Raw genomic sequence first — 26,374 nt, 5'->3', positions numbered from 1 at the left:
GCATTGACACAGTTTCAGAACACACAAAGATGAAAGCATTCAAAACAATCACGGTCAGATTTTTGTTGAAAGATAGTAGGAAGTGTTGCAAGCCAGAATCCAGAATTAACACCCACCAAGTGTCAGATGTGGGTACATTTTGGGTTTGGTGAGGGAATAAATTGGGGTCGCCGGTAAGTAATTTGCAATCACAGTGTAGGGCCGGATTTGCATAACTGTTTTTTATGTGTACCTGCAGAGAAAGCTTACTACTATTTGGTGCTTTCTACACAATGTCTGTCTGTGTTTTTCCCGTAAGAACCATCTACATTAGATGTAAGTACAGATGTGTCAACACATTCCTGCTGTTAGGTTACCAATAAGAAAACATGAAGATGAAGAGAAAAGCCACAGAGGTTGGTGTTTTTGCAAGAGGTGGTGTCTGAATGACATGGGAGCCCCAAGATCCTGGCTAAAATATGAAGCTCAGAAGGTTCAGAAAGGCTCAATAATAATATGCAGTTTTATGGCCGGTAAAAATATATTTAAAAAAAGTTAAATATTTTTAACTTTTTTAAGAGAACCCCCTCCCCCTGTAGGTAATGTCTCATTGTGAGGTAACAAAAACACACTGATTCTTATTTGCAGGTGGTTATACACTAATTAAACAAACATACCCATGAATATTATATTCCATTTCTCCCAATTAATCCTGGACCTTTTTTAAATGTTTCAATTCTCCCACTTAAAACCAACACTTTATCCTTCTGTTAACCAGTTTTAATCCTCTTCCTTGTAAAACAGATAGATGAAGAAATTTGTGAAGACAGTTCTACTGTTGCTTTATAGATTGTATCATCAGCGGCAATAGCAGCAGACGCTGTACATTGCCGACGTCTGGCTGCCTAATGTCCCGTCTGCCTGGTTGTCTGCTGTTGCTGTGTTTAGATACAGATAACATAAGAATCCCGTCGCCTTCAGGCAATTCCTCTTATCTCCTCGGAGAAGCCGAAGCACAGGCTTGCATGCGCTGCCACGTCATGTGCAGGGATATGCAAGACGACACCTTTTCCACCTCTAGTGAGCAAATATACCAACCTCAACACAGTCGCGCTCGCCGTACATGGCACGAGGGTAAACAAATTGACATGCACAGTTACAGTAAGGCTGACAGCTGGTTTGCTTTGTCCTTTCGTTGTCGACTTGATTTCCCTCTACTTCTCTTCCCTTTTCTCTTCCCTTCTCGTGTGTGCGAGATGACAGCGAAGAATAGCGTATACACACTTGGCCCAGTCTAATTAGATAATGGCACACAGCATGGCTTTCATTAGTGAGCCCCAGACTTTCTCTTGTACATTATATACTCATACTTGGCAATGTCCATCCCACTACCCTGCAGCTTAGAGAGAAAGCAGCACGCAAACACGCTCACACAAAGAAGCTGGTGTTCATCGGGCTCCTCTGATGGTGTCTTTTGATTTTTCAAACAAAAATACACACTATGCCACTAGAATAGTCTCTAATGGAGGTTGAAAGGGGAGTACTCTTTTGGGTATTTCATGTATGTATTTTTTCCTTCCTTGTATTAATTACTGCAGCATATTGTGACTGACAAGTGAACATTACTATCTTCCTTTAACTTGGCTTTTTCTTTTATTGCCCTTTTAAAAGTTAAAAGTTATTAAATGGGCTATAAAAAGGGCTTATTGTTAAAACCGTACAAAAGGTTCTACTACAAAGAAGCTTTCGCCGGCTTTAATAATCTTTTTTAATTTTTGTAAGTGCAAATAAAGCAGTTGAGAACAGATTTGTAGCTTTTTATTTGTTCTTGTAAAAACTGAAAAGGATATTAAATTAGGCAGCATTCCAGTTCTCTTAATTGCAATGGAGAGTTTGTGTCCACATGCAGTAGATGGGGTTTGCTGTAGCACAGAAATGTTGGCAGTGCTGTTCACAGGCGTCTTTATGAACTTTTGCTTAGTGTTCAGTGTGACAGAAGAGCGTCCCTCTCCACATTGAAGTCCTGACCTCGCCAGCTTGTTTATAACTTGTTCTGTGTGGTTGCCGCTGTTTCGTTCTGTGTTCTGTCTTTTTGTTTTTTTTAGCACATCTGGGGGAACATGTGGCTTCACAGTTAATTCAGAAATTTTGCAACAAACCAGCCTGAAGGCTCAAAGCAAAACAAGCCACTAACACCCTGTGCTGCATCATCTGAAAGCCCTCCATTTGTTGTGTGTGTGTGTATGTGTGTGTGTGTTTATGTAATCCTTTGCCCTGTCTCAACTCTTCATCCTCCAACCAGATGCGGCAGGTGAGCATGCAGCCCTCCACAGACAGCGGTCTCTGCCCCACCGGCCGCCCGTCATCCCGCTCGTGGCTCGCATGGCTGACCAGAACACATCTGGCACTCCGGCCATGACCGAGAGGGAGGCGTCCCGTCTGGATAAGTTCAAACAGTTGTTGGCCGGGCCCAACACAGATCTGGGTAAGAGATACTCATCCAAAAGTCTCCACTTATCTGTCAGTGTGTGTTACGATGTGCGGTCTTGCACAGTCCACTTGTCTCCCTATTGCTCCCGTCTCGCTCTACATTTCTCTCAGCTTTTGTCTAGTTTACTCTTTTCTTTTTGTTCTCTAAGCTCTTTCACTTTTTTCATTTCCTCGCGCTCTTTTGCTTCTCACTCTTAGTTTGCTCACTCCGTCTGCCAGCTGTGCAGCGCTTTTAACGATGCTGTGAGTGGGAAAGTCATCCAGCCATCTGGACATGCAGATTACAAGGGGGGGAAAAAAATACCACCAACAACAAAAGCAAATGACAGGCCTTTGTTCTAACCAAACGACAGGCCTTTATTGTTTATCCAACCCCAGAGACTGTTCGCTACCACCGCCACCCCAGTGCCCATGAAATCCTTGCAGACCTCCCTCTTTACTGGTGACTTTTTGTCCTCTGAAACTAACTTTTGGCAACTGCTGCGCATCAACCTGTTGACAAGTAGATTAATTACACCAAAGCGGTTATCGGACGAGTTTGCGAATTGAGCCTGTCCAAGTGTACATGTTAAATGTCAAAACCCGGCCAGTGACCAGTCTGTCACTTACAGACAGCGAGTTATGTGATGATACGCTAATGCTCGATGTTAAAGAGCAGTAGCTGCCACGAATCTTCATAGCTTCTATATAGTTAGCCAAGGTTGCATGAAATGGATGTGGCAAAGCAATCATTTTAAAGTCTAAAGAAATATCACCCAGCAGCAACTGAAGTTACATCCAACACTAGGGGAGCACAGGTCAACCCTTTACACAGGATAAAAGGTATATAGAGGGTGGCCTGCTGAAGTAGTCTGCTATAGTCAGGTATAGGTTTTCTTTAGGCAGTTAACATGTCCTTTATAATAAAACATTTAATAAAAAAAAAAAAAGTTGACTCCATCATAATCTATAGCGGTCTGCGTACCAGTCAAGGGTCTTGCTGATGTCTTGCTTGGCCTCGGGTCCCTGAAAACTGAGGACAGAGGCTTTGTGCAGGCTGTGAAAATTTATGACTAAAGAAAAATAGTGCTTTAAATTGAAGTTAGAAGTGTGTTCCCATGACCTCAGTCCGTTTTGGCAAAAGCACAGAGCCTGACTCATAAAAAATACTGGACTTGTGTGGATTATTCAAGGAGGATGCACTGTCAGACTCTTGGTAAAATCTCTGTTAAAAGCCCTCTGAAGTTCACATCTATTGTGATAACATTAAGGATGTACATCTGTTGTCCTTGAGTGGTTTTGATGTGTTTATGCTGCATTTTGTGTCTGTGTGTGTTGAGTGTGCCTGACACAAGGGGAGCATGAAGTGAGAATTAAAAAAGTGCATTGCCTAGCAAGAGAATGGGTTATGTGCTTGTCTAAATACCCTAAATATGCTAAATACAAAAAGTGTGTGTCGGAGATATTTCAGCGCAGAAATGACACAGTTTAAATACCGTATCCTCCATTCTCAAATGGTGGCTGTGGTCTTAATTTACCACAACTGAAGAGGCTACCAGGCATCCATTTGAGACAGGCTATTATTAGAAACACGCCTTTTTATTCAGACTTCTTTTGTTTTCTAAGTAAACTATATCATATTTCTGTGAGAATATTCTCAGTTTTCTAATCTGCTCCTGTTTCTCCTGTTCACTGGGAATGCAAACTCAACACTTCCTCCATCTGTTGTACATAATAAGCTTTACAGTGTTTCAGAAGGCATAATCCTATTAGTTGAGGGCTTTTGTTATTTTGAGACATTTTCCGTATAGACTGACTGATTCTGGATTTTTGAAGCAGATACAGAAATAGATATTTAAGATATTTAATTTATTTTCTTACAAGGATCCCATTTTTTTCATGAGTTGGGGTAATTTACAGTTGAAACATTAACAAGTGCCTTCTGGTAGACAAATAATGCTGCTGAGACATGAGCCAATACTGCTATATTTCTTATAAGATAATATAAATATAATATATCAGCCCGTCATAATGTGTCAAAATTCCCTTGAATTAAACACAAGGCCTAAACATTTCCTCAGGCATTCCTCAGTAAAGTTGTTATATTAATAATGATGAATGACTACTAATACATTATCTAGACATGTTGTTAACCTGTATCCACAAATCATATTCTGTCAACAGAGGTGTCTCATTGGTTTACAATTTGAATAAAATGGTGAGTTTGGTCCCCTTGGTGCCACTGCTTTACTATCCACATGTAGATTACTTCGAGGCACACACACCAGAGGCATTGGCTAAGGTCCTAAAATGTAAATGCTGGATTTCATTAAGTTTGAATGGCCTTAGTCAGCACAGTGCCTCACCTCTATGTGTGATCCCCTTGAAAACTTTTTGAACTAAACAAACTGGTTCTCAAGTCGTCAGCGTTAGTCGACGGCGGTTGCGGCCCGCTCAGGCAGAGTGTATCCTGTACATCAGCAGAGTGTCTTGAGATGTCAGACCCCATTAGGGCCTGCCAGGCATCACAAGCTTGCTGTCTAAATTTAGTTTAGTCTCTGCGCCATGATTAGATAGCCCAGAACGGGCGAGCCATGCTGCCGGCTGCTGGCAGCATGAAAGATGAACTTCATTCACGGGACATAATTAAGTGAAGGGGAGGGGGAGGGGGGGTGATGAGGGGTGATAGGGGAAGAGAGAGGGATAGGGGCAGATAAGATAAGATAAGATGAAACTTTAATGATCCCCGTGGGGAAATTGGGTCATTGCGGCAGCAAAGAATGGGATAAAGATGAGAATACAAAAAGAAAAAAATGAAATCGCCACCATCTGAAGGAATTTAAGCCCACGGTAACATCATCATTGTAATGTTCCTGGGACAAAAGTAAATATTATTGTTTACTCGTAGTTATGAGTAATTTGTAGATCTTGGGGTAGAAAGTTGTTCTGCTCCAAAATACTGACATAATTGTTCTTACATAGAGCATCATTTACTCATCAGCAGCTTCATTGCAGTTTTCAGTTAAGCAGAAGATGACAAGATGGATTAAACCCCTTGTCCTTAAAGCGGAGGTCATTGTCCCCGTACACCGTCTGTGACCCATTTACACTCATGCAAATCCCCACACATACCAGTGGACACTGTCAGCGGGGATGACGCCCCCTTGTGTAAAAGAGAAACTCGACCGACTGTCCTTGAAGGAACGTGGGGGGTTGGGTGGGGGGATGTGGGTACGGGGGATGATCCATTGGTTGGGTCCACTCTTGAATGGTGTAATTAATTGCAGAGGCAGCCATGTTTTTGGGCCAAGCCCCCCGACATGTCAGGGCTGCCAGTCCCTGGAGTCCACAGGTGTGTGTGTCTCTGTCTGACTGCTTTGGTCAGTGTGTGAATGTGTGTGATTTTTTTAAAATGATAGCTTTAGCTTATAACGTAGCATTATAGCTACCTCTATTTTATGTTGCAGCCTTGTTTGTCTTGTCAGAGGGTGTAGCAGAGTGCACTAGGCTGCATAAAGTCACTCTTCGTGCCTGGAGTGATACGAAACTTTACCTGTAGAACTGTTAGTCAGAAGAACTGTATTGAACTGAAGGTGATAAAAGGAGGCAGTTTGCCCACTTCCAGACGTTTCCAGCTGTTTTTCTGACTTGCCAACTCGCCTTCATGATCTTTTTTCGCATTCACATCTTTATCACCCCTCCTCCCATCTCTCCCTCCCTCTCCACTGAACCTGGCGACAGGTTGTGACAGCAGTCTGTTTAGCATGTAAGGGCATATAGAAGGTGATGACCCGTGTGTGTGCGGGTGATTGATGTCAGCTTGATCTCAGCTAATTATTCGTGATGTCCTGAGGCGAGCCTGTCTGTTGAGTGAACCTGAACACAGCACCCACTGAACGCTCATTGAGGAGGGAGTTATTTCTGCTGGGAAACTGAGTAAAAAAACCATTCAGCCAGTCGCTTCATGAGTTTCGCTTCTTGTATTGTAAGACATACCACAACTGCATTGTATTTTCACACAAGCAGCCAGATTTAGACTAGACGTTCTATAGTCTACCATAGAAACGCTAACTGAAAGTTTGAATGTTTTAAATGAGTATATCATTTATCAAAATGAGTTTCCATGCTTTGACAGGGGATCAAAAACCTGCGTTTGGACTAGAGGAACCAGGGACTAAATCTAGTTCCTGTAGAGTAGCTGAAAAAGTAGCCCCTGCTACTGATGGTTCAGGGACTATTTGCTGACCGCCCCTGATTGGTTAAACTCCTAACCCACTGCAACTACAACTTGTATATCGCTACATTCACAAAACAGCAAAGTACTGTAGCGAGGGGTGGACATTTCCCGTTTATTAACGTTCCAAAACAAGGCCTAACTCATTTAAAAAAAGACAGAGAAGACGAGAGTGTGAACGAGCTGATAACTCGAGCGGATGAGGAAGAGGGAGCTTCGTTACACAACAGTAAACACAGGGAACAAATTAACAGTCCATGACATTTTCACTGCATGCCAATAATGAGGGGAAACAACTCCATAAATGCAATACTAGATAGTCTGACACATTTTCTGGAGTTTGTAATAGTTTTCAGCTGTTCAATTTTCGGCTTTTCAACTACTAAACACAACTTATTATTTTCCTGCCAGCTCTGTTCAGAATTCACGATGAGGCAGTGTTTGTGCCTGTGATAGATTTTTGTGTTGATCAAGTGCGTTTGTATCCGTCGTAATGTTTTTTTAATCTCCCAGACGTGTCGTATACTTTCTGTAAGCCACTTGTTCTATGATGGTCTATAAGTCACAATGCCAGATTTTACAGACTTTTTGCATATCTTTTTTTTTTTTTAAATCGATTTTAAGACCAAGAGCTGGCATCTGACATCAAGCAGTTATTGCTGGATGGCAGAAATACTGCTGTTGCTATGGCAATGGTCCTTTTCCCCTCTTCTCTTTTCTGGCAATTTATCCGTATTCTTTCTCTTACTTCCCCTTTTTCATTAGTTCCTTTCACTGTTTGTCTCTCTTTCTCTTCTTCTTTTTTCCCCTACTTTCTGTGTGGTCAGTCCACCTCACACATGTACTCCCACACATGCCGGACATCTATGGGGCATCGACACCATACATAAACGTACAAGGACATACAACAAATAAAGTGTTCGCCAAACACAACAAATAACTGCTCGCAAGGACACACACACACACACACACTCACACACTCTTTCTTTCATTGCCTCTCGCTGCCTGTCGGTGTGTCTACCCTCTGTTGGGGGTGCTGCAGCTCTTTGTTACACCTCTACCACTACAGTATCTTTCTCCCCAACTGCCATCAGCCCTCACTGCAGCAACCATGGTACTGTGTACATTCTGCCACAGTTGCTCGCTTCACACTCCGCTACGATCCGCAATCCTGTTACACAGCAGCCACCATATGATAGGCTTACCATCAGCACTGTTTGCAAAGTTAATAGCCGCCATCAAAGCGGGACGTGGCGATGTAATTCAATTGAATTCAGTCCTAATGCCTCGTTTGAAAGCACTGTCCATGTGTGACAGTTTCAGAGGTGTGTTTGTCACAGGCTTGGGAAGTGTAGAAGAATAGATAATACAGCATTAGGCTGTGTAAATCTCTGGGAAATATGGCATCTTCGCTGAAAGACGGTGTCCATGTGAATTGTCAGTGGAAAAGGTTCTCTTTTATTTTAGACGTCAATAGCACCCCGAAGCTAGAGAGGAAAAAAAAGAGAAAATGTTTTCCTATTCTTAGAAAGTGGATACTGTGAGAATTGCTAAATCTTGAAGTCACAGCATTTTGTTATTTCCCCCTTTTTTTTCTGCTTTCAAATTATACTCCCCTGCGTGTTCCTTGCATGGTAACCGTACTAACAGTCACTGGTATTATATGTATGTATGTATGTGTGCATGAATGTTCTCGTGTGTGTGTGTGTGTGTGTGTTCTGCCTCCCAGCACTTCCCCAGGCAAAACACCTGACTTAATAAGGTTGGTCCAACCACCAGCTGTCTCCTGTGTCAGTAGCCGCCCAGATTGTCGGCTTTAGTTTATTCATATGTTACACGGCGGTTTTCCATGTGAATTTTTCATCCTTTCTTTTTTCGAAGAGAAGCTTGACTGGACACGCTTCAGCCTTTACAGTTCACACCTGTTCTCTGCTTTAGGTGCAGTGGAGGACATATTGTGTCCACTGCCAATAGTTTCAGTTTAATCCTGCAATTCATTATCTATACTTTGTGGTTGACTAATTTGGGGTTTATGAAAAGAATGATGCCTGACTAGAAATAGCTAACACTGTCCTATGTCACAGGCTTTCTTTTTTCCCCCCTTAAGCCTTACAACAAGGTTAACAAATTAACTTATTAATTATTTATATCCCGTTACTGATTCATCCAACAACCATGGAAGTAAGTAAGTAAACGTTTCCTATATTTTAAGTTGACATCTTCAGACTACTTGTTTTGTACGACCAGCAGCTTAAAACCCAAACATATTCAATTTACAAAAAAAGAAAAAAGATTTAAAAAAAGAAAATGTCTTGCTGAAAACATTACTTAAGTGGTTTACCAGTTATATAATATAAATGAACAATGAATGTTTTGTCTGCAGGACTGTATAGGCTATTTAAATGTCGAGGTTAACATAAACCTTTAAGGTCAAGTAAAAAACAAATTATACATGCTTTCTTCTCTATGGTAATTGTATGAAGAAGTTCTTAACCTTACCTTTCAGTTGAGTACTGTAGCATTTGGATAAATAGTTCTGTGTGTGTGTGTGTGTGTGTGTGCCTTCGCAATTAGGCATGATTAGGCTCGGATCTCCCATTGACAGAGTTTGGGTCATTTTTGGTCAGGAACATTTTTTTTTTGCAGCCTTCCTATTAGCATTACTATTTTCACTACCAATTGCACCATGGTAGCTCATTATCCTGCTCTGCACAAGTTTCATTTAGCATATTAATGATTTATTTTGGTCCCAATATAACCATTACCTGGAAAAGTTACACAACTGAAATTCAAAATGTTTGCATATTCTCTCATAAAACTTTGTTTAGAAAAAAAAAAAAAAAAAATGTCACCAGGTCAGATATTTTAGAACCTGTTTCATCAAAATCAGTTTAAGGCAAGGCGAGCTTCAGGGAACTCACTATACAAGTCCTATATACTACACAAAGAACACACACTCACTCACTCCCACACACACACACGTTCTCATACACACATTCTCACACCTGTACACTCATCTATGCTCGGTGTCCTCTCCCAGCCATCTGGGCCATCCATCAGGCCTCCTGAGCAGGTATAATCCAGGGGGGAGTATCTTTTTACAAGAGTCCCATTAGTTTACGAGCCGTCTGCTCCCTGGCGCCATCACTTTGTCCTTTAGATGAGTTAGACCGTTCAGGACTCTCTCACAGCATTCAAGGTTTATAGGAGGGGAGCTTAACTTTTTAATACACTGCATGATAAAGGTGTCTGTCCTGATTGTATTGTTTTTCTGACCTCACTGGCAAAAGAGCTTCAGATGACACTGGGACAATGCCTGCAACAAGAGAAGAAGGGAGGGCATTTACCTACTTTTTATAATCTCGGAGACTTTCATAGGTATCACACAGGTGCTTTTGATTGGCCCTGAAAACTTTGTCACTGCAGTGCAGTTGATCAGTTTATTGGACCATCACGCACAAATATCAAACCATATATGACATCTGACCATCATGTGACAAAACTTTTCCAGTCCTGTTTTCTGCAGCTACGAAATATTGCAAAAAACAGAAGCTTCTTGTCCTCCAGAGATCTCAAACAAATAATTCACAGCTTCATTTTCTCCCATCTAGATTACTGTTATTCCCTCTACATGTACTTTAGTCAAGCTTCCTTAAATCATGTTACAGTTAGTACAAAATGTAGCTGCCACACTTTTAACCAGAACCAGCCCCAAGTTACATTACAGATCTCCTTGTTCCTCATTCCACTCCTCGGCCACTTCGCTCCTCAAATCTCGGCCTTTTATCCATTCCCCCGCGTAAACTGCGAAACTAAAGGTGACCGTGCCTTTCCTGTTTTATCCCCAACATTGTTGAATACTCTTCCCCAATCACTCAGATTTGATGAATCCGTGGACTGTTTTAAGCAACTCCCTAAAACCCACCTCTACAGGGAAGCCTTTTTTATAAATCTCCTCCTTGTTTGTTTACTTATCTTTGTTGCCTCTCTTTTAATTCATTCTTTCCCTCTTGTTTTATCTTCCATATGTTTGTATTTAGATGCTGTGCCTGTGTATGTATGATTGGGTATGGTTATGTATGTACCAATTCATATGTTTATATGCATACACATATGTGTGAATGATTGTTTATATTTTTATTTGTTTGTTTGTGAAGCACTTTGTGTTTAAAAAATGCTATATAAATAAAGCATTATTAACACATTGTAATAGTATAGAAAATACTTGTGAGTATTCTCACTTTAGCATTTCCAGTGAAAGCAAAAGCAAGAGATGAAATTACTGATTGTTGTGCTGCTTCAGTCTAAACCTTTTTTTGCCGCAGCCTTGATTTTGGATTTGTTGATGTAGCCCCTGCTGCAGAGTACAAACCCCAGTTTTGGCAGGTGTGTGTGGTATTCACGTGTGTGTGTGTGTGTATGTTGCCCAGAACCTTCTGGTGTTTTGCCCCAGTGGTCGCGCTCCGTCTGAATGATGCCTGAATAGTGCATGGCTCCGGCCCGCCAAGCGTCCTCCCTCCTGCTCCCATCAGCTCCCTGCTCAGCCAGCACTGACTGACAGCGCTTCTTCACTTCTCGCTGTCTTCTGTTCTTCTTACTGGCCTTCATACAGAACCATGCACACAGGCAGGTAGACTGACTGACAGGCAGGTAGACAGGCAGACATGGAAGAAGTGCAGGTACACATTTACAATCACACCTACACACACACACACACTCTCATACTTACTCCATTTGATTCTTTTCCCCCTCCTATCACAGCCTGCTTGGTCGCTCATAGTAAGAGCCCTCACTCGACCAGTTTCAGTCCACTCAGGAAACAAACAGTCCTTTTGTAAAAGCGTGCATGATTCTAGTGGTGGCACTTACACTTGACTGTTGTGTATAATCAGGTTTAGATTAATGAATCCTTACATGGAATCCCAACGGAGAGCCAAAACTCCGACGTCATGCCCTCTTTTCCCTGTTCTGCTACCATTTTTAATGGTGTTTCTTGTAAAAATTAAACATTTCCTTGAGGTTTGCTTTTCAAATCGACACCCACTACACCCCTTGTGGTTACAAGTGGTTTTAAGTTCAGGAATGATTAATTTGTCAGAATTAAAATAACTGCAGCTCCCATAAAAATGACAAATGCCAGTGAGGCAGGGAGGTTACTTACATCATCATGACTTGGTTTTGTTCATAGCTATAGCAGAGCTGCAACAATTATACAATTAATCAACCGGCAAACATTGGCTGACTCCAGCTTCTGAAACTAAAGGATTTAATGCCTTTCTTTGTCATATATGATAGTAAATGGACTATTTTAGTGTTTGGACTGTCAGTTGAATAAAACACGCAAATGAATACATCACATTAGGCTTAGAAGATATTATAATGGGCATTTTCCTCATTTTCTGACATTTTATAGACAAAACAATTGATTATTTGAGAAAATCATAGGGAGATTTATCTATAGTGAAAAAGATGTATTCGCTGTTCGCTCTTCTGTTATTATCACAAACTGAACTAGCTGTGGACACTTGATTCACCTATAGAATTGACTCAGAATTGATTTTTTTTTAACTTGCTTAGTTGCTTTGATTGGATTTTTCCGACGTCACGATATGTATGGTGGACAGCGAGGGTCACTTTAGTCTCAACCGGTACACATTAAAAACACAGCAATGTAAACCTGGCCTTACGCTGTGATTCCAAATTATTTACCTGCCTCCTGCCAGGTCACACTAAATTCTTTTTCCACCAAACCCAAAATTTACCGGCATGTGGTGCTTGGGGGGTGTTAATTTTGGACCCTGCCCTTGCCTTTGGAAATATTTTATGTAGTCAAAATGTTTAAGAAATGTTAATGTGACCCACATGTAAGTGGTTCAGATCCCCATGCAGGCTGGGAGAATCTGGGCCAGAGAGGTGAATAAGACACATTCTCTCCTCCCTCAGCAAGTACAGTACAGTACAGCTGAGGTGGCCATTAACAAGGTACCCAACCCCAGCTGGAGCTGCTGTCGGCAAAGGTACTTGAGTGACTGCACCGGGAAAGTCCACATTGTGTTTATTTGATATGACCTTCCTCGCCTTCAAACTGTCAAGCTGCCATTATATAATACTTTTGCTTATCTTTTTAAATGAGTTTTAATGTAATACAAACATGATATTTAGTTATATTTTGCCCTCTGAATGTTTCAAGAGTCATTGAGCATTCATTACCTCCGAGGGTCCCACATCAGAACAGCTGTTGTGGGTGTTCAACAGAAGGTACATGGTGTCCTAATCACCCCCTGTGGTCCCCAGCTTAACTCCAGCCAAGACAAAGTGCACCCCTGTAAGTTCATGCATAATGGAATACAGTAGACACACAGAGGAAAGACTAGCAGCAGTTGCCCTTGAGTTGCACATTGCTGATGTTACAGGTGTTTTACAATACAATACAGCTCCCTCCAGGGTGGAGCCTCTCCAGACCAGTCCTCTGAGGTCTGTGCCTGCTAGCATGATAAACACCCACAATAATGATCACACTAATTCCTTTATTGGTATTTTATTGGTACCAAAAGAGGATTTCTGTTTTTCCGTGCCCCCGCTTGAATGTATACTTTGAAATGATTGCCTATGGGGTGAATAGACTGTTTTCACTTTAATGAGTTTCTGCTGCATTTTTTTGTCCTGTATAAACCTGTTAAAGGAAAGAATGTTTTTTTTTTTTTTAGTTGTACGGATCACTATGTATAGAGGGGAGTGACAAATTTGTCAGCTAAAAATGTCTTGTTTGCATTGTTAACTTTGTTCACTGGAAACTGACGGGGACAGCTAGTCCCTCGTCGCCTCTGGGACAGTTGCAGAAACTTTTTCGCCCACATTGTGACAAGTGCCTGCTGAGCAAAAACAACAGATTAATTTTCAAAATGTCAAGAAATGCCTTTAATTTATTCCAGTGGAGCTGGGGCTTGGCTGTCTCATTCATAATGCACAAGACATGCCCTAGAGAGTCAGATATGTTTTCTGAGAGATGAGCTAGCCTCACACTAATGAAACGACATCTGCAATTTAGCCTGTACGTCAACTATGCTCATGTCGCCCTCTCTGTCTCTGACCACTGTGTGAAATGGAGTTCTGTTTTTAGGAATTGGAGCCGAGTATGTACAGCTATACAGTAAGCGTTTAGGAAATTGGAATCCAGACACATTTCCTCCAAGAATGTATTTGCATTAGATAAAGCATTACCACAGAGTCTATTCCACAGATGGATTATGGATTACATATTTCCTTATGCAGATCTCTTATCAAAGCAGCGTTTTAGCCCAGGACTAATTAAAATGTGTGAAACTGTAAGAATAATATGAAAAAATCTAATATCTAGTAGTAGAATTGATCATTGTTCATGTTCTGAAACACTGCAGTGCATCAGTACTCTGACAGTCAAGCTGTGGGTCTATAAGTCATCCGGGCTCACGTTGGGAGTAACTGTGATTTGGATTCTGCAGTGGTCCGGCTCTCTGCTGGAGAGTGTTTGGAAGGCAAGGAGTAGGGGCTGTGTCTGCGGTTTTCTGTATGTGATGTATGGGTCTAACGGGCACATCTGCTTGTTCTGCCGGCCACATGGTGCCAAGTAAATATTTGCCCCTTGCCCTTGCCACACACTTATACATACCCACACAGAAACGCCAGAATAGATGCCTCTTCAGTGCACGCGTGCTTTCTTCCACAAGCCTTCTCTGCAGTGCGAAGTGTTTGACCAGAGGGGACTGGGCTTTCTGGAGATCACTGCAGAATCAGGATGTAAAGACCATTAGCTAACTTGTGCCTCACGTCCCTTCACCCCTCCTCCCTATAACCCCCTATGGTGAGATTAATGCCAGGTGGGGGAAATATAACATAGTTTAATTAAGCCCGAGTCCACAAGATTCATGGACTCATTTCTTTGTCTGACAGTGCAAATGAAGGTTCAAAGGCTGCAAAGCAAGAGGAGAGACACCCTTGACTAGCTGTTGGGAGCATAATGAATGTAGAGGTGCACATGGGATAACGATTTCACCCTTAAAGACTTGGACTTTGTTGTAAATGGCTTCTACATAATTTCCCTGTGACTCCCCCCCCACTTATTTTAAAACGTCACTGCGAGAAAACCTAATGGTGCATTCAGACATACGAATATAAACGCACAGATATTGACTGCAGAGATTCAAAGATGTTAAAAGGTCATTCAGCTATATTGCTGTGGTTAGCTGCGGAACTTGATGCAAATGTTAAACATGTATACACGTGCGCTTTGACATGCAGTTGTGGCGATAAGTGTCCACAGCTGCTGAAGCAGTCCTTATGAGCATGCAAAACAGCATGCACCCTAATGAACCACGCTGGGACTAAGACTGGCAACGATTTTAGTGCAGAGACAGAACCACAGTACCAATCAATTTTTTTCCAGCGCTGGCATCAATATTATATTATACTATGTCAGTTACATGAGGTATTACATGATAGTGTTTTTCCCAATACAACAGAAAACTAGCAGTAAAAAAATGTTTTGTGAAGAGAGTAGTCCACCTATTTAGCATTGAGCTCCTATAACACTGTAGACTTATAATGGACATTTTAAAGAATGATCAAAATTGATGCAAAGGAACAAGAGATATTGCCTTTTTTCAAAAACCTGGTTGTATTACTGACAATGCAACTCATTCAGTTGGCAGTTCAGTTGGAAATTTGAGTGAGTCATGCCAGTAGCAGCTAACGAAGCCTTGTGCCGCTAGCCTCGAGCAGAGACGAGGAGCGGGCTACAGAGGTCTAGTAAATTACTTCACACCCCCAGATTTTTATTTTATTTTCAAACTTGTAGTCTTCAACCCCAACTGACTCAATTGAGTCAATTGAGGAAATTTATCAGACTTCACATGGCTCCCTCTAGAGTCACAAAAGCCTTTATAGAACTTTTTTCACATATTCAGTAGTACTCCTCAAGACCTGTAAACAGACTTTAATGCGTAAAAGTTCTCCTTTAATTGCCTGCCTGAATATCAGCATGTACATTGCAAGCACAGTGCTAACTATGCATTTCCAATGTCTATACACACGTTTATTTGGTAGCAATATCCACACACACTTTGATACACTGCCTTCCACTTGTTGTAGTTCTGAGGAGAGGGATAGGAAAGGGGGAAAGAGGCACAGAATATGTTGAAAACCTGCAGCACCGTTTGCTTTGCAACTTTTATGCTCTATGTCATGTCTGTTTTAATGCAACTTGCTGCTGCACAGGTAACCTTGGGGTAATCGAAACCTTCCATACTGTGGGGCTTTGACTCTCTCCAAACCAACAGAGCCATGCTGTGCACTAGATCACTGTATTGAATTTCTATATAATTAAAGTCACTGGGGACAAGGTAAGGGAGAAATTTTAAGTGGGAGATGCACAGGAACTGTAGTGAATAAATAGCTGCTCGCATAAGCTGAACAAGCTCTAATGCGTTTCACTCAATTTAGCCAATGGACTTAGCCCATTGCTGTTTAGCTGATTGCTATTTCCTATTCTGCTATCTGTCACTGACTCTGCATTTGCATTTGCCTTGAAGAACAGGCAAGGCAGAGTCATTTGGCAGTGCTAATCAATATTGTTCACTCAGTGCGAAGGACTTATCAATTTCCAGCCGGTGCCTTGAATAAGAGTCGAGGAAGAATTTGGCTTATTCATTAGGTACATTTGTTTCTTTTTTAACCCAGAAAAGTATGTTAAGGCAGTGCCATTTCATTTGCACGGAAATCAATTTCCCCTTTTCCCTTCACTCTTGGAATGCAGGTAAAACAGTGGCAGTGCAATTACAAGTGAAGAGATTTCCATTGCATTTTATGTTTGTCTCAGGTTGGCTGTGGCAACTCGTCTCGTTGAATGCTAATGGGGGGGTTTGTAGTGTTGCAGGGCCCGGGCAGAGGGAGACCTATCAGTGAATAATGGATGAGTTAATGTTAGCGAGAACTCATCCAGGAACCTCCTGCTTCTTGAGAAATACTGCTGAAAAAACACACAGTCATATATCTTGAATATCCTAAGTTGCCTGGTTCTGGCAGACAAGGTCACTCAGTGATTTCAGTTCCCTCTAGGAACAATTATATAATTATATCCCACACCTTTATTGCAGTCTAGATATTATGTTGACTAAAAATAGGATGAAAAAGAAGACTGAATTGCCAAATACTACAAGACATAACATTTTTCTCTTGAGTCACTGTTGATCCCTTCACCCACCCATCCTCTTATTGTCAGTTTGTGTGTGTGTGTGTTTAAAGAGAGTGGGATATGGGCTGGATGTAATGTGTAGCACCTAACATTAAGCCATATTTTCTGGGTCTTCATGGACCCAAAGGGAACTACTCTCCGCCAATTTAAAAGTTCAATTTGCACCTTTCCATCAGGTTTATTTTATATTATAGCCTCCTGGCTCTCCCAACCGGGCCGGGGGAGAGTGTAGTTAATAATCCACTTCTAACCCATCAGATAATTTCAGTGGAGGAAAAGAGAGAGACAGGAAGGGAAGTTTGGACTATAAGGACATGGTTGGTTGGCTGGTTGGCAGATTAATTGATTGATTGAATGATGTCCAAGAATGGCTTGCCAAAATGGAATAATTAGAATTTTATGCAATGAAGTTTTGATATAATATACATTATAGTTAGAATACCAGTCAGTTGAACAACATTGATTTTTCAATATAAACACAAAACAATTTTGATAAATTTGGTAAATTTTGTAATACGATAATTGTTAGCGACACATGAACTGAAGAGGAGGACGTGTTGTGGTTAAAAGACAGACCTGTCATTGCTCTCTGGTAGATAAACTATGTATCTAAATGACCTCAAACATGCTATTGTTTTTTTATTCACACATATGCCCATATGGATGTATCTGTGTCTGTTTCAGTGGTCAATCTAAAATGAACTTTGTATTTTTGTTGTTTTCCAGAGGAGCTACGGAAACTCAGCTGGTCCGGAATCCCACGACAGGTCCGACCAATAACGTGGAAGCTTCTTTCGGTGAGTTGGTCCCACAGAATACACACACATGCTGTACGTATACAGGATGAACACTTACATGCCAGCACACTCAAAGACAAAAACCTATGTAACCTCATACATAAAGCCACAGGTGAGAACACAGATTCATCAAATGCACACACAGATATTATCACACAAATAACACGGATGCACACACACAAACGCACAAAAAGTTGCTGTCATGTTCAACGCGCAACCCCCTCCCTTTTTTGATTTATGAAGACTGGTAACAGCCTTGCTCCTTTTTTTTCTCCAGACTTCAATGGGGAAAATGAATTGCGAGGCACAAATAATTTATTCATGAGACGCTCTGTGTGTTTACTCATTAAGCTATTGTTGTGGTGTACAGCTCCTAGTCTGCTGAGAGAAGACTGGCTTTTTGAACGCTGTGCCTCTCCCATTAATTACTGCACAATAGTTAATGTGCCGCAGAAAAGATGTCATTAAAGGTGTGTGCTTATGTGTGTGCTCACGCCTGTTTGTGTTTTTTGGTAGTGGGAGGTTACCAACTGGGCGCTTTAACCATTAACGGCTGCTTTGTTTGGTACTCTACTTGAAGTGTGGGCTTAGCGCCGTATGAAGTTGCAAAGCATTGACTGCAGTGTGGGCAGGCGGGCACGGGGGACGGAGGGGCACCTCAGCACTTAAGCTCTTTGTGTATGTGTGTGTATGTGTTTGTGGTGTTTTAGCTAATGTACCATAGATAACACCCCATTAATGATTTGTTCCTGTTTGTGTTGCTCCTATGTGTCCTCCTGTGTTTGTGAGTTTATGCATTATGTGTATGCACGTGTGGGTCTAAATTATTACCTATACGTTCATAAACATTACGTATACAGTGAGTATTGTAGTTGCGAAGCACAGCTGCCCTGTGTCCTGTATAAATGATGGTTGGACTGCTTGAAGGAGGTTGTAGGATAGCATTAAAAACAATGAGAGAGAAATAGAAGACTGATTCGTCTTTTACAAGTTCTTCCTCCTTGGTTACGCAGCAGGTTACCCTAAAGCGGGGATTGACAACTGGCGGCCTGTGGGCCACGTTCAGCCCACCAAAGTTGGTTGGTTTTGTTAAAACCCCAGCTAAACTTTCCGACATGGTCACCACAATCCAAGTTATTTTATTTCCTGTTTCTCTCTTTCAAGGACATGGGCAGATTGGACATGATTTTAACAAGTTTGAATGCAGTATAACGGAACACAACTCATAGCTTCCTTGAGGACACGCGTGTCCAGATGACTTTGATAAATATGTCAGCAGTGTTCTGACTACGCAAACTTAAGATCCATATCCTTATCGCGGCCCCACCGTGCAGGGTTTTCAATGGATTTCTAGATCTCAGAGCTTCTTGCAGCGTGAATTATCCCGGGGGTTAAATCCGAGGTTTGGATTAAAGCGAAAAGTGGGCACAGTGTCAAAAGCACTCATATCATCTGAAGTGTCATAACACTCCACTGCCTTCTCTGTCCTGTCTGTGGTATGATCCAGTGGCGAAATAGATAGGAGGGATCAGGCTCGGAAAAAAATCTATTCTTCGTCTGAGACGCACGCACACACACGCGCGCACACACACACACATTCAGACTCACAGCCCACGCTGTATTCCATAAACTTGGCAGAGGCACCTAATAAAACTTCACTCCAGTGGTGTCCCTTGTGCCCTTCTCCTGCTCACCAGCGTGCACCAACTTATTTGATTTTTCTCTCCCCTCCAGCAGGCATGCTTGAGCCACGCTCTTCTTTACCTGACAAAGAAGAGAAACAAGTTTTCCCACTGAGGTTAGAGCTCAGTAATGCTCCCCCGACGGCCCCCATTTACCACCACATCACAGAAATCGTCCATAACTGTCTCCACTGTTATTAGCCAGTGTGGAAATTAAAAAGTAGGCAAAAAAAAAGAGAGCGAAAGAAACCAGTCTTTTTAGCCTTACTGGATAACTCCCTCTACCTCCTTTTTAATATTGGAGCAAGAGGCTCCACAGGTTGCCCCCGGCCTCAGAAACACATCCGGTTGAACTTCTTATTATTTCAGAAATAATACCTTCTTATTTGATTTTTTTTTTTTTTTTTTAAAGAGCACTTTGTGTCCGAGCCTGAAGGAAAAAAAAAGAGAAATTAAATGGCTTTTCTTCTTTGTGGAAGAACGTCAGCCTGTGGCAATATGTGCATTTGCTAATGGTGTGTGGCTGTTAAATGTGAAGTAGTGGGAGAGGAGAAAACTAACTGGCTGTGGAAATATTGATAAGGCCAAAGGGTTATATGAGATGTATCGAGAAGCAGTGGCGGCGGGGGAAAGATGTAGACATTATGATGTTAAACTGTTACCTTACAACAGTACACATAATTATATCGCCTCAGAGTAAATAACAATGAGACTTTTTCACACGACACAGCACAATACTCACACCTCGGCTGGAACCTTTTGTTCCTTTTTGGTTTGTGCTCTCGTACTGTAGCTCATGAGGAGTGCAGGTCCACAATCACCTCTCAATATTGATTTGTAAGACCTGAGCAAATTGCTTTTTGTTAACAGATCCAGGACCAGAAATTGAAAGCGGGTGCCTTCGTCTGTGTTTAATCTTTGGTATGTATATATGCGGGGGAAATCTCTGCATTTGACCTACGATAAAGGATGGGGTCATCCTCAATAGTGCAGATGAGGCAAAAGCAGCACTGCCCACTGCTTATTGCACAGTATCAGTTCCTAGATTATACCACAGGCTTACTGAGTGAGTGATTTTTATTTTTTTTTTAGGGAATGTTAAGGTCATGACTCCAAAGCCTAAAGTTCCCAGTTATCTGTTGCGCATGTAAACACCATAGCCTGCTTCCAGAAATCAAAAACCTTATTCTTCTGATAAGTCACAAACGAATGATCTGATATGATGATGATACAGGGATATGACTAACTGAAGCCCTGGTGATGAACTGGTTTTGCAAACACAAGTTGTCCTTTTATTTATTTTTTTAACTGTATCGTCGATAGCAGTAACCTTATCAGTATAATGGAAAAATATTCTTTGCTGGACCAATGCACTCAGTATGGTCCAGCAAAAGTTGAAACCGCTCAGATCAACGCAGGCTCTTCCTGATTGACAAACATGCCTCTTACTTGGTGGTTATTGGTAATTTAGTTCGGAAAACCACAGCCCAGGAAAAGTTTCTGAATAAATTGGAGGTAAGAAATAAGTCGCGCAGTAGCAGAGTGATGCTCCATTTTATCTCCACAAAGTTTTAATACCTCTGTTGAGAGGCGGTGAGTCACGGTTGGAAATTGATTCTCATGCGGATGTTCAAACTCGAATCATGTTGCGAAACTCGCCAGATGTAAGAGTAAAGAAATGGACACGTGGAGACACAGCGGCAAGAGCATTTTAAAAAGAAGTGAAGATGTGTTTGCTCAACTTTTGCTGTGCCCGTAGTGGGTTGTTTCCAGCCTGCATCCAGGATAATGTGTGCCTGCTAAGCAGAAATCAATTTAGATTGTCAGAAGACTTACTAGAGAAAAAAAAACATTTCGTTTAAATTCCCCAAATGGATTCCCCAAGCATATTTCCCCAGTTTTTTTTTTTTTACAGAGAGCTTACTGAAGTGGAGGATCCATTAAAGGGATGGAAGGATCACAAGGGGTAGATTGATGCAAGGAAGAATGAAGAGATGAGGTTTATGTAGACTGATTAACAGAGGTAGGAGGACGTGCTGTGCTGCCACATTTTGTACCACTGGCAGGTCATGCAGAGCCATCGCGCATTTATGCTTCACTTTCAGCCTTCCATCTCTATCTTTTTTTAACATCTCCACTCACCCCTTTTAACCAGCAGACCACAAATGAAACGAAAATTAGTCACTCAGGTTTAAGCATAAGTACACTTAGATCTTGGGCACTAAAGCACTTTAAAGTGAGAGATCCTCAGTTATTTTAATCCTCTTTTTTTTTTAAAAGAAAGCCTTGTGCTGTCTGGTGTCTTTTCTTTCTCACCAGTTCTTCTCAGTTTTTTATTCTCAGTTTTCAGGTACATTTTTTGGCATCAGCGCTGTGTCACTGAATTTAATCCCAACAGGTAACCAGCATCATGTTCTATCTCTCACGTTTATAACAAAATAATGAAAATCAGTGCAGAATTAAGCAAGTTGCTGTCAGTTCTGTTGTGAAGTTACATTGCGGCAACAAAGCGGCGCCAAATGACATACATTTTGCTTCAGCCCCCACAGCTGGGTGGGCTTGGTGGGATTTATTCATTGTATCGTGTCTAGCTTTAGTGGATCACAACATATCAGTTAGGGAGTTAAGCTACAGATGCTACAATTTAAGATTACCGTTTCAATGGAAGTCAGTTAAAAGGAGTAAGGAATCAGCAGTTGGTAAAAAAACAAAGCAGTCAATTTTTTGTGATTTTTCAAACATTATGAATCACCGCAACTGCAGGAGGTTTTTAATGTGCACAAAAAATATGAGTCTGATTGGTCCGGTAGTATGCGAGATCAGCTGCACACGAACACACTACAAATCTGATCATCTCCGCCAGCCTTACGCCAGACAGATATATTAATGTAAAAAAAATGACAATTATTTTGCACAGTTTATAGCCTTAGTAACATCCTATCATTAGTAGTCATAAAATAATTTTACAGTTTAGTGTTTGAGACACTTTGTGTTCCTCTTTATAGTCTGAAACTCCCCCTTATTGTGCGTGTGTGTGTACTTGGTCCTGTCCTATCGAGCTGTAATGCAGCTGCAGTGTGGTTGACCTCCACTCAGCTATCCATTAACCTTCAACACACCCATGCTCTCCTCTCTCTCATTTGGCAGAGTGCACATAACACCGGAGCCCACTGTTTTGTAGCTGGCCTGTTGCGGTTTTGTGTTTGTGCTCGTGCCTCGCGCGCGTTTGCATATGGAGCGAGCATATCAACATGCGACGCGCGGACTTCTTGGCAGAGACAACCAAGTGAAAAAGTCACAGTCAGTGCTTAGCCTGATTTCTGTGACCCGTCTGGCTGACTGGCAGCCCCNNNGGGGGGGGGGGGGGGGAGGCAGCAGCTGGGGTAGATGGGACAGGAGGTGTGGATGATGACGAGTGTTTTTTGGTTGTGAAAGAATTTACGTTTTTTGTTTTTCAGGGTTAGTACCTGAAACCAGGAGATAAAGAGAACGGGAAACGGTTTGAATGACAGGGAATGCGCACTGCGTGTTTATATGTGACTGAACACATATGAGTGTGTGCAACCACGGTGGATTTACTGAGTAGTGTTTTTCACAATGTGTTTGTATTTGCTAGCCAAATGTGTGTCTCTGTGCGTCTGTAAGCAAAGCTGTTGGGTGCAACAAAAACAAATAAGCCTCTAGACTCTCTAGACTTCTCTAGGGGTCTTGTCTAGGTGAAATGAATAAAAAAAAAAGGCAAACTTTTTTTGTTGCTGTTCTCATTGATTTGTCTCTAGACAGTTGCGCAAAATTGATACTTTGTGTGTGTGTTTCTGTTTGCTTGCCAGTGTGTTAGGAAAAAAGTGGCAGCCTGCTTCCATAACAACAAACAGCAGAGTCATAACAAAGACAGAGATGCACATAGATAACAAACACACACACACACACCCACACACACAGTCAATATCAGCCTTTTAAGGCCTGTTATATTTTTTCCTGTCAAGCTTGATGTGCAGACTGTCTGTGTCGGTGCAGGTAGATGAGTTTAGTTTGATGGCCATTCCACTAAAGCCAGTCCAAAACACAGTTGCTCTCAGATGTGACTGAACAGCAGCCAAATGCACTCTCAGAGAAAATGCTCAGTTTAAATTAAAAGTGATGATGACGAATAAATGCAAGAGACAGCCAGACTGATGAAGAGAGCGCCGGTGTACTACTACGGCGTCTGCGTGCTAAAACATTTACAAGGAACAGCCGCATCTCACGCCCTTCGTCAGCGAATGGCCTTGGCTCAGGTGTCATCATGTTCACTTACTAGCTTTTCCTGATCTTTCAGCCATATTCCATGGTGGATTATGGGATGTCTAGTTTAAAATACTTAAATGGTCGGTTCAAAATGTTTCAAGTCCTTCTTAAATATCAGTATCAGAGATACCCAGTTTACTATCGTGAAAGAGTAAGATAACCTAAAGAAAAATCCTATTTTAGAGGCTGAAACAAGATAATTTAGAATTTTTCTCCTTAAGAAAATTACTCAAAGCTAATAATATATTATCAAAATAGTTGCTGATTGACTTTTTTGTCATTTGATTAATTGATGAATCTCTAATCATTGCAGATCTAATTTCAGTAACATACACAACCTATACATGTAGTTAAAGATTTATTCCAGCAGTTTATAAGGCCCCAGAAGAACATTTTTACCCTCTTTGTCTTAAATCATTATCATTTTGAGCAACTACTTATGCATGAACTCTTTAAATTACAGCGTAACAGGCACATGCACATAAAGCAATATTTAGCAGCTACATTTGTATGTTTAACAGCTAGACTATCCAGTTTTTTATCACAGGGACAAATCTTTACAGCTCATGTTTGAGTTCTCTTCTAAAGATCTGAATTTGGTGAATATTTTAGAGCCCCTGGTCCCAGTTCTCGCTTTTAATAGACTTTAGATTTGTTGTTCAGTTTGGAGTTGACTTTCTCCTTATTGCGTAAGCCTGACCGCACTTTCACAAATGTATGCTCACATAAACTGTCTGACAAACACATTCCCAAAAACACACACACACACACACACACACACACACACACACACACACAGATAGGTAGCTCCCTCAAGAGGCAGAGAACATTTGGTCAAGCAGAAAGTTTTCTTTGCAAAGTGAAGTGTGTCATTTACAGACTGTGTAATCCCCAGGTGGGGCAGTTTCGTTCGTGATTGAACTTGGCTAACGAACTCAAAGCAAGTCAAGGTTTTAGAACAAGAGTTTAGAAATAAAGGCTCATTAAATAGTGTATATACTGACAGAAAAATAAATAAGGAGAGATAAAAACATAACCTAAAATACAATGCAGTTTCAGACAGAATTAATGAGTCCCATGTGGAACCCACAAGTGTGTGTGTTACAAATAGACAGGTGCATTAGACTATTACTTTGCTAACGAGGGCTGCACGATATGGTAAAAACACCGTATTGCGATTATTTTGACAGATACTACGATGCAATTATAAATTTAATTTTCACTGTTTTCTTAAATCTGGAGAACATGATTTGTAGGCCAGAGCATCTCTGCAGCACTAGAGTACTTCATTGTAATGCTTTTTGTCACACATTTGACCTTTATCAAATAGCCTCGTTTATTTGCATATTGCACTTGGCCATATTATAATATAATCATAGTCATTCATTCATTAAAACAACTGAGGTGTAAAAGCGACAAGTTTCTGTTTTACAAGCAGTTTTTTCAATAAGACTCCAGAGGTCACCACTCCCAAAATATAACTGTTTTTCTCCTGTGTTTACAATTTAAACACAACGTTAATTAGATGTTTCGTGTTAGTTAGTGAGCTCTATAGGCCTATCTGCTGATGGGCAGATTTCTTTACTTTTGGACAGAGCCAGGCTAGCTGTTTCATGTTCCCAGTCTGCAACCTCACCTAAGCTAACCTACTACAGACATTACGATTATTGCCAAAGTGATAATCACAATTATTCCGATCAATATTGAGATCACGATAGCGACAATTTTGTCTTGTATTGTAGACACATTTTGTTGAACAATTGCAATCAGTGTCAAGCTAACTGATAAACACTTTGCATTTCCTGTGACTAGCTTACTTCTAAATAAAAGTCAACTCGCCAGGTAAATGCTTTCAGTGTGAAGCTGCAGCAGTAGGAATTGTTCGGTTTTTGTTAGCAGTAACTTCAGCTCAGTAACTGAGCATGCATTTTAAACGTCAATATTGTAGACGATTAAGATCAATTAATCACAAAATTGTGATCAAGATTAATATTTGATTCATTGTGCAGCCCTAACAGACCTGAGAGTGATATCAGTTTTCTCATTTATCTCTTTATAAGAAAAGTGAATGAGTGTATTTTCCAGAATGGGGAATAATTCCTTTAAAAGACTGAAAACTATCAAAGCATTTTCTTTCATCCACAACTTAACTTTGAAACTCAACTCTCACTTGTTCTAGTGAGATCCAAAACGCACATTGATCTGGTTAGTAAGGACCAAAAAGATGAATAGAAAAATACTGTATTTTGGACAAAATGTATGTCTATGTCAAGGAATAAAATGTTTCTGCCTCCCTTTCTCTCTCTCTCTCTCACCCTTTCTCAGGGTTACCTACCAGCTAATGCGGAAAGGAGAGACAGCGTCTTACAGAGGAAGAGACAAGAATATTTTGGCTTCATCCAGCAATACTATGACTCCCGCAATGACGAACACCATCAGGACACATACAGACAGGTATACGCACGCACACCCACATTCACGTCTCCTGTTTACTTGTTGTGCATTTAATCATTTCTTCTACATCTGGCTTTTTTAAACACCTTTTTAAAACCACCCAGAACTTGAAGGACGGAATGAAAGACGAACTACAAAAGGTTCCATTTCCAATTACAGGAACACTTTCTTGTCACTAATGTATTCCTTCAGCACAAACCCAGGACACACGGCTGATTACGTGTATGTTTGTGTGTGCGTGTGT

The 26,374-nt window shown here is 41.2% G+C and overlaps 1 protein-coding gene across 1 annotated transcript in view; it reads left to right on the top strand.

Annotated features, from left to right (window-relative positions):
• The window catches only part of tbc1d22a (TBC1 domain family, member 22a), a 98,806-nt gene that overhangs the window by 3,722 nt on the left and 68,710 nt on the right, over window positions 1–26,374 (top strand). The window contains exons 5-7 of the mRNA XM_035676095.1: window positions 2,282–2,464; window positions 17,637–17,707; window positions 26,002–26,130. Of these exons, the coding sequence (XP_035531988.1) occupies window positions 2,282–2,464; window positions 17,637–17,707; window positions 26,002–26,130 (383 nt within the window). The remainder of the gene's footprint in view (window positions 1–2,281; window positions 2,465–17,636; window positions 17,708–26,001; window positions 26,131–26,374) is intronic.

This window comes from Morone saxatilis, unplaced genomic scaffold, assembly GCF_004916995.1.
Source record: "Morone saxatilis isolate NCDOM2014 unplaced genomic scaffold, NCSU_SB_2.0 Contig10, whole genome shotgun sequence".
Lineage (NCBI taxonomy): Eukaryota > Metazoa > Chordata > Actinopteri > Moronidae > Morone > Morone saxatilis.
Note: the sequence above shows the minus strand (reverse complement) of the source record. Positions and strands in the feature narration are given on the sequence as shown.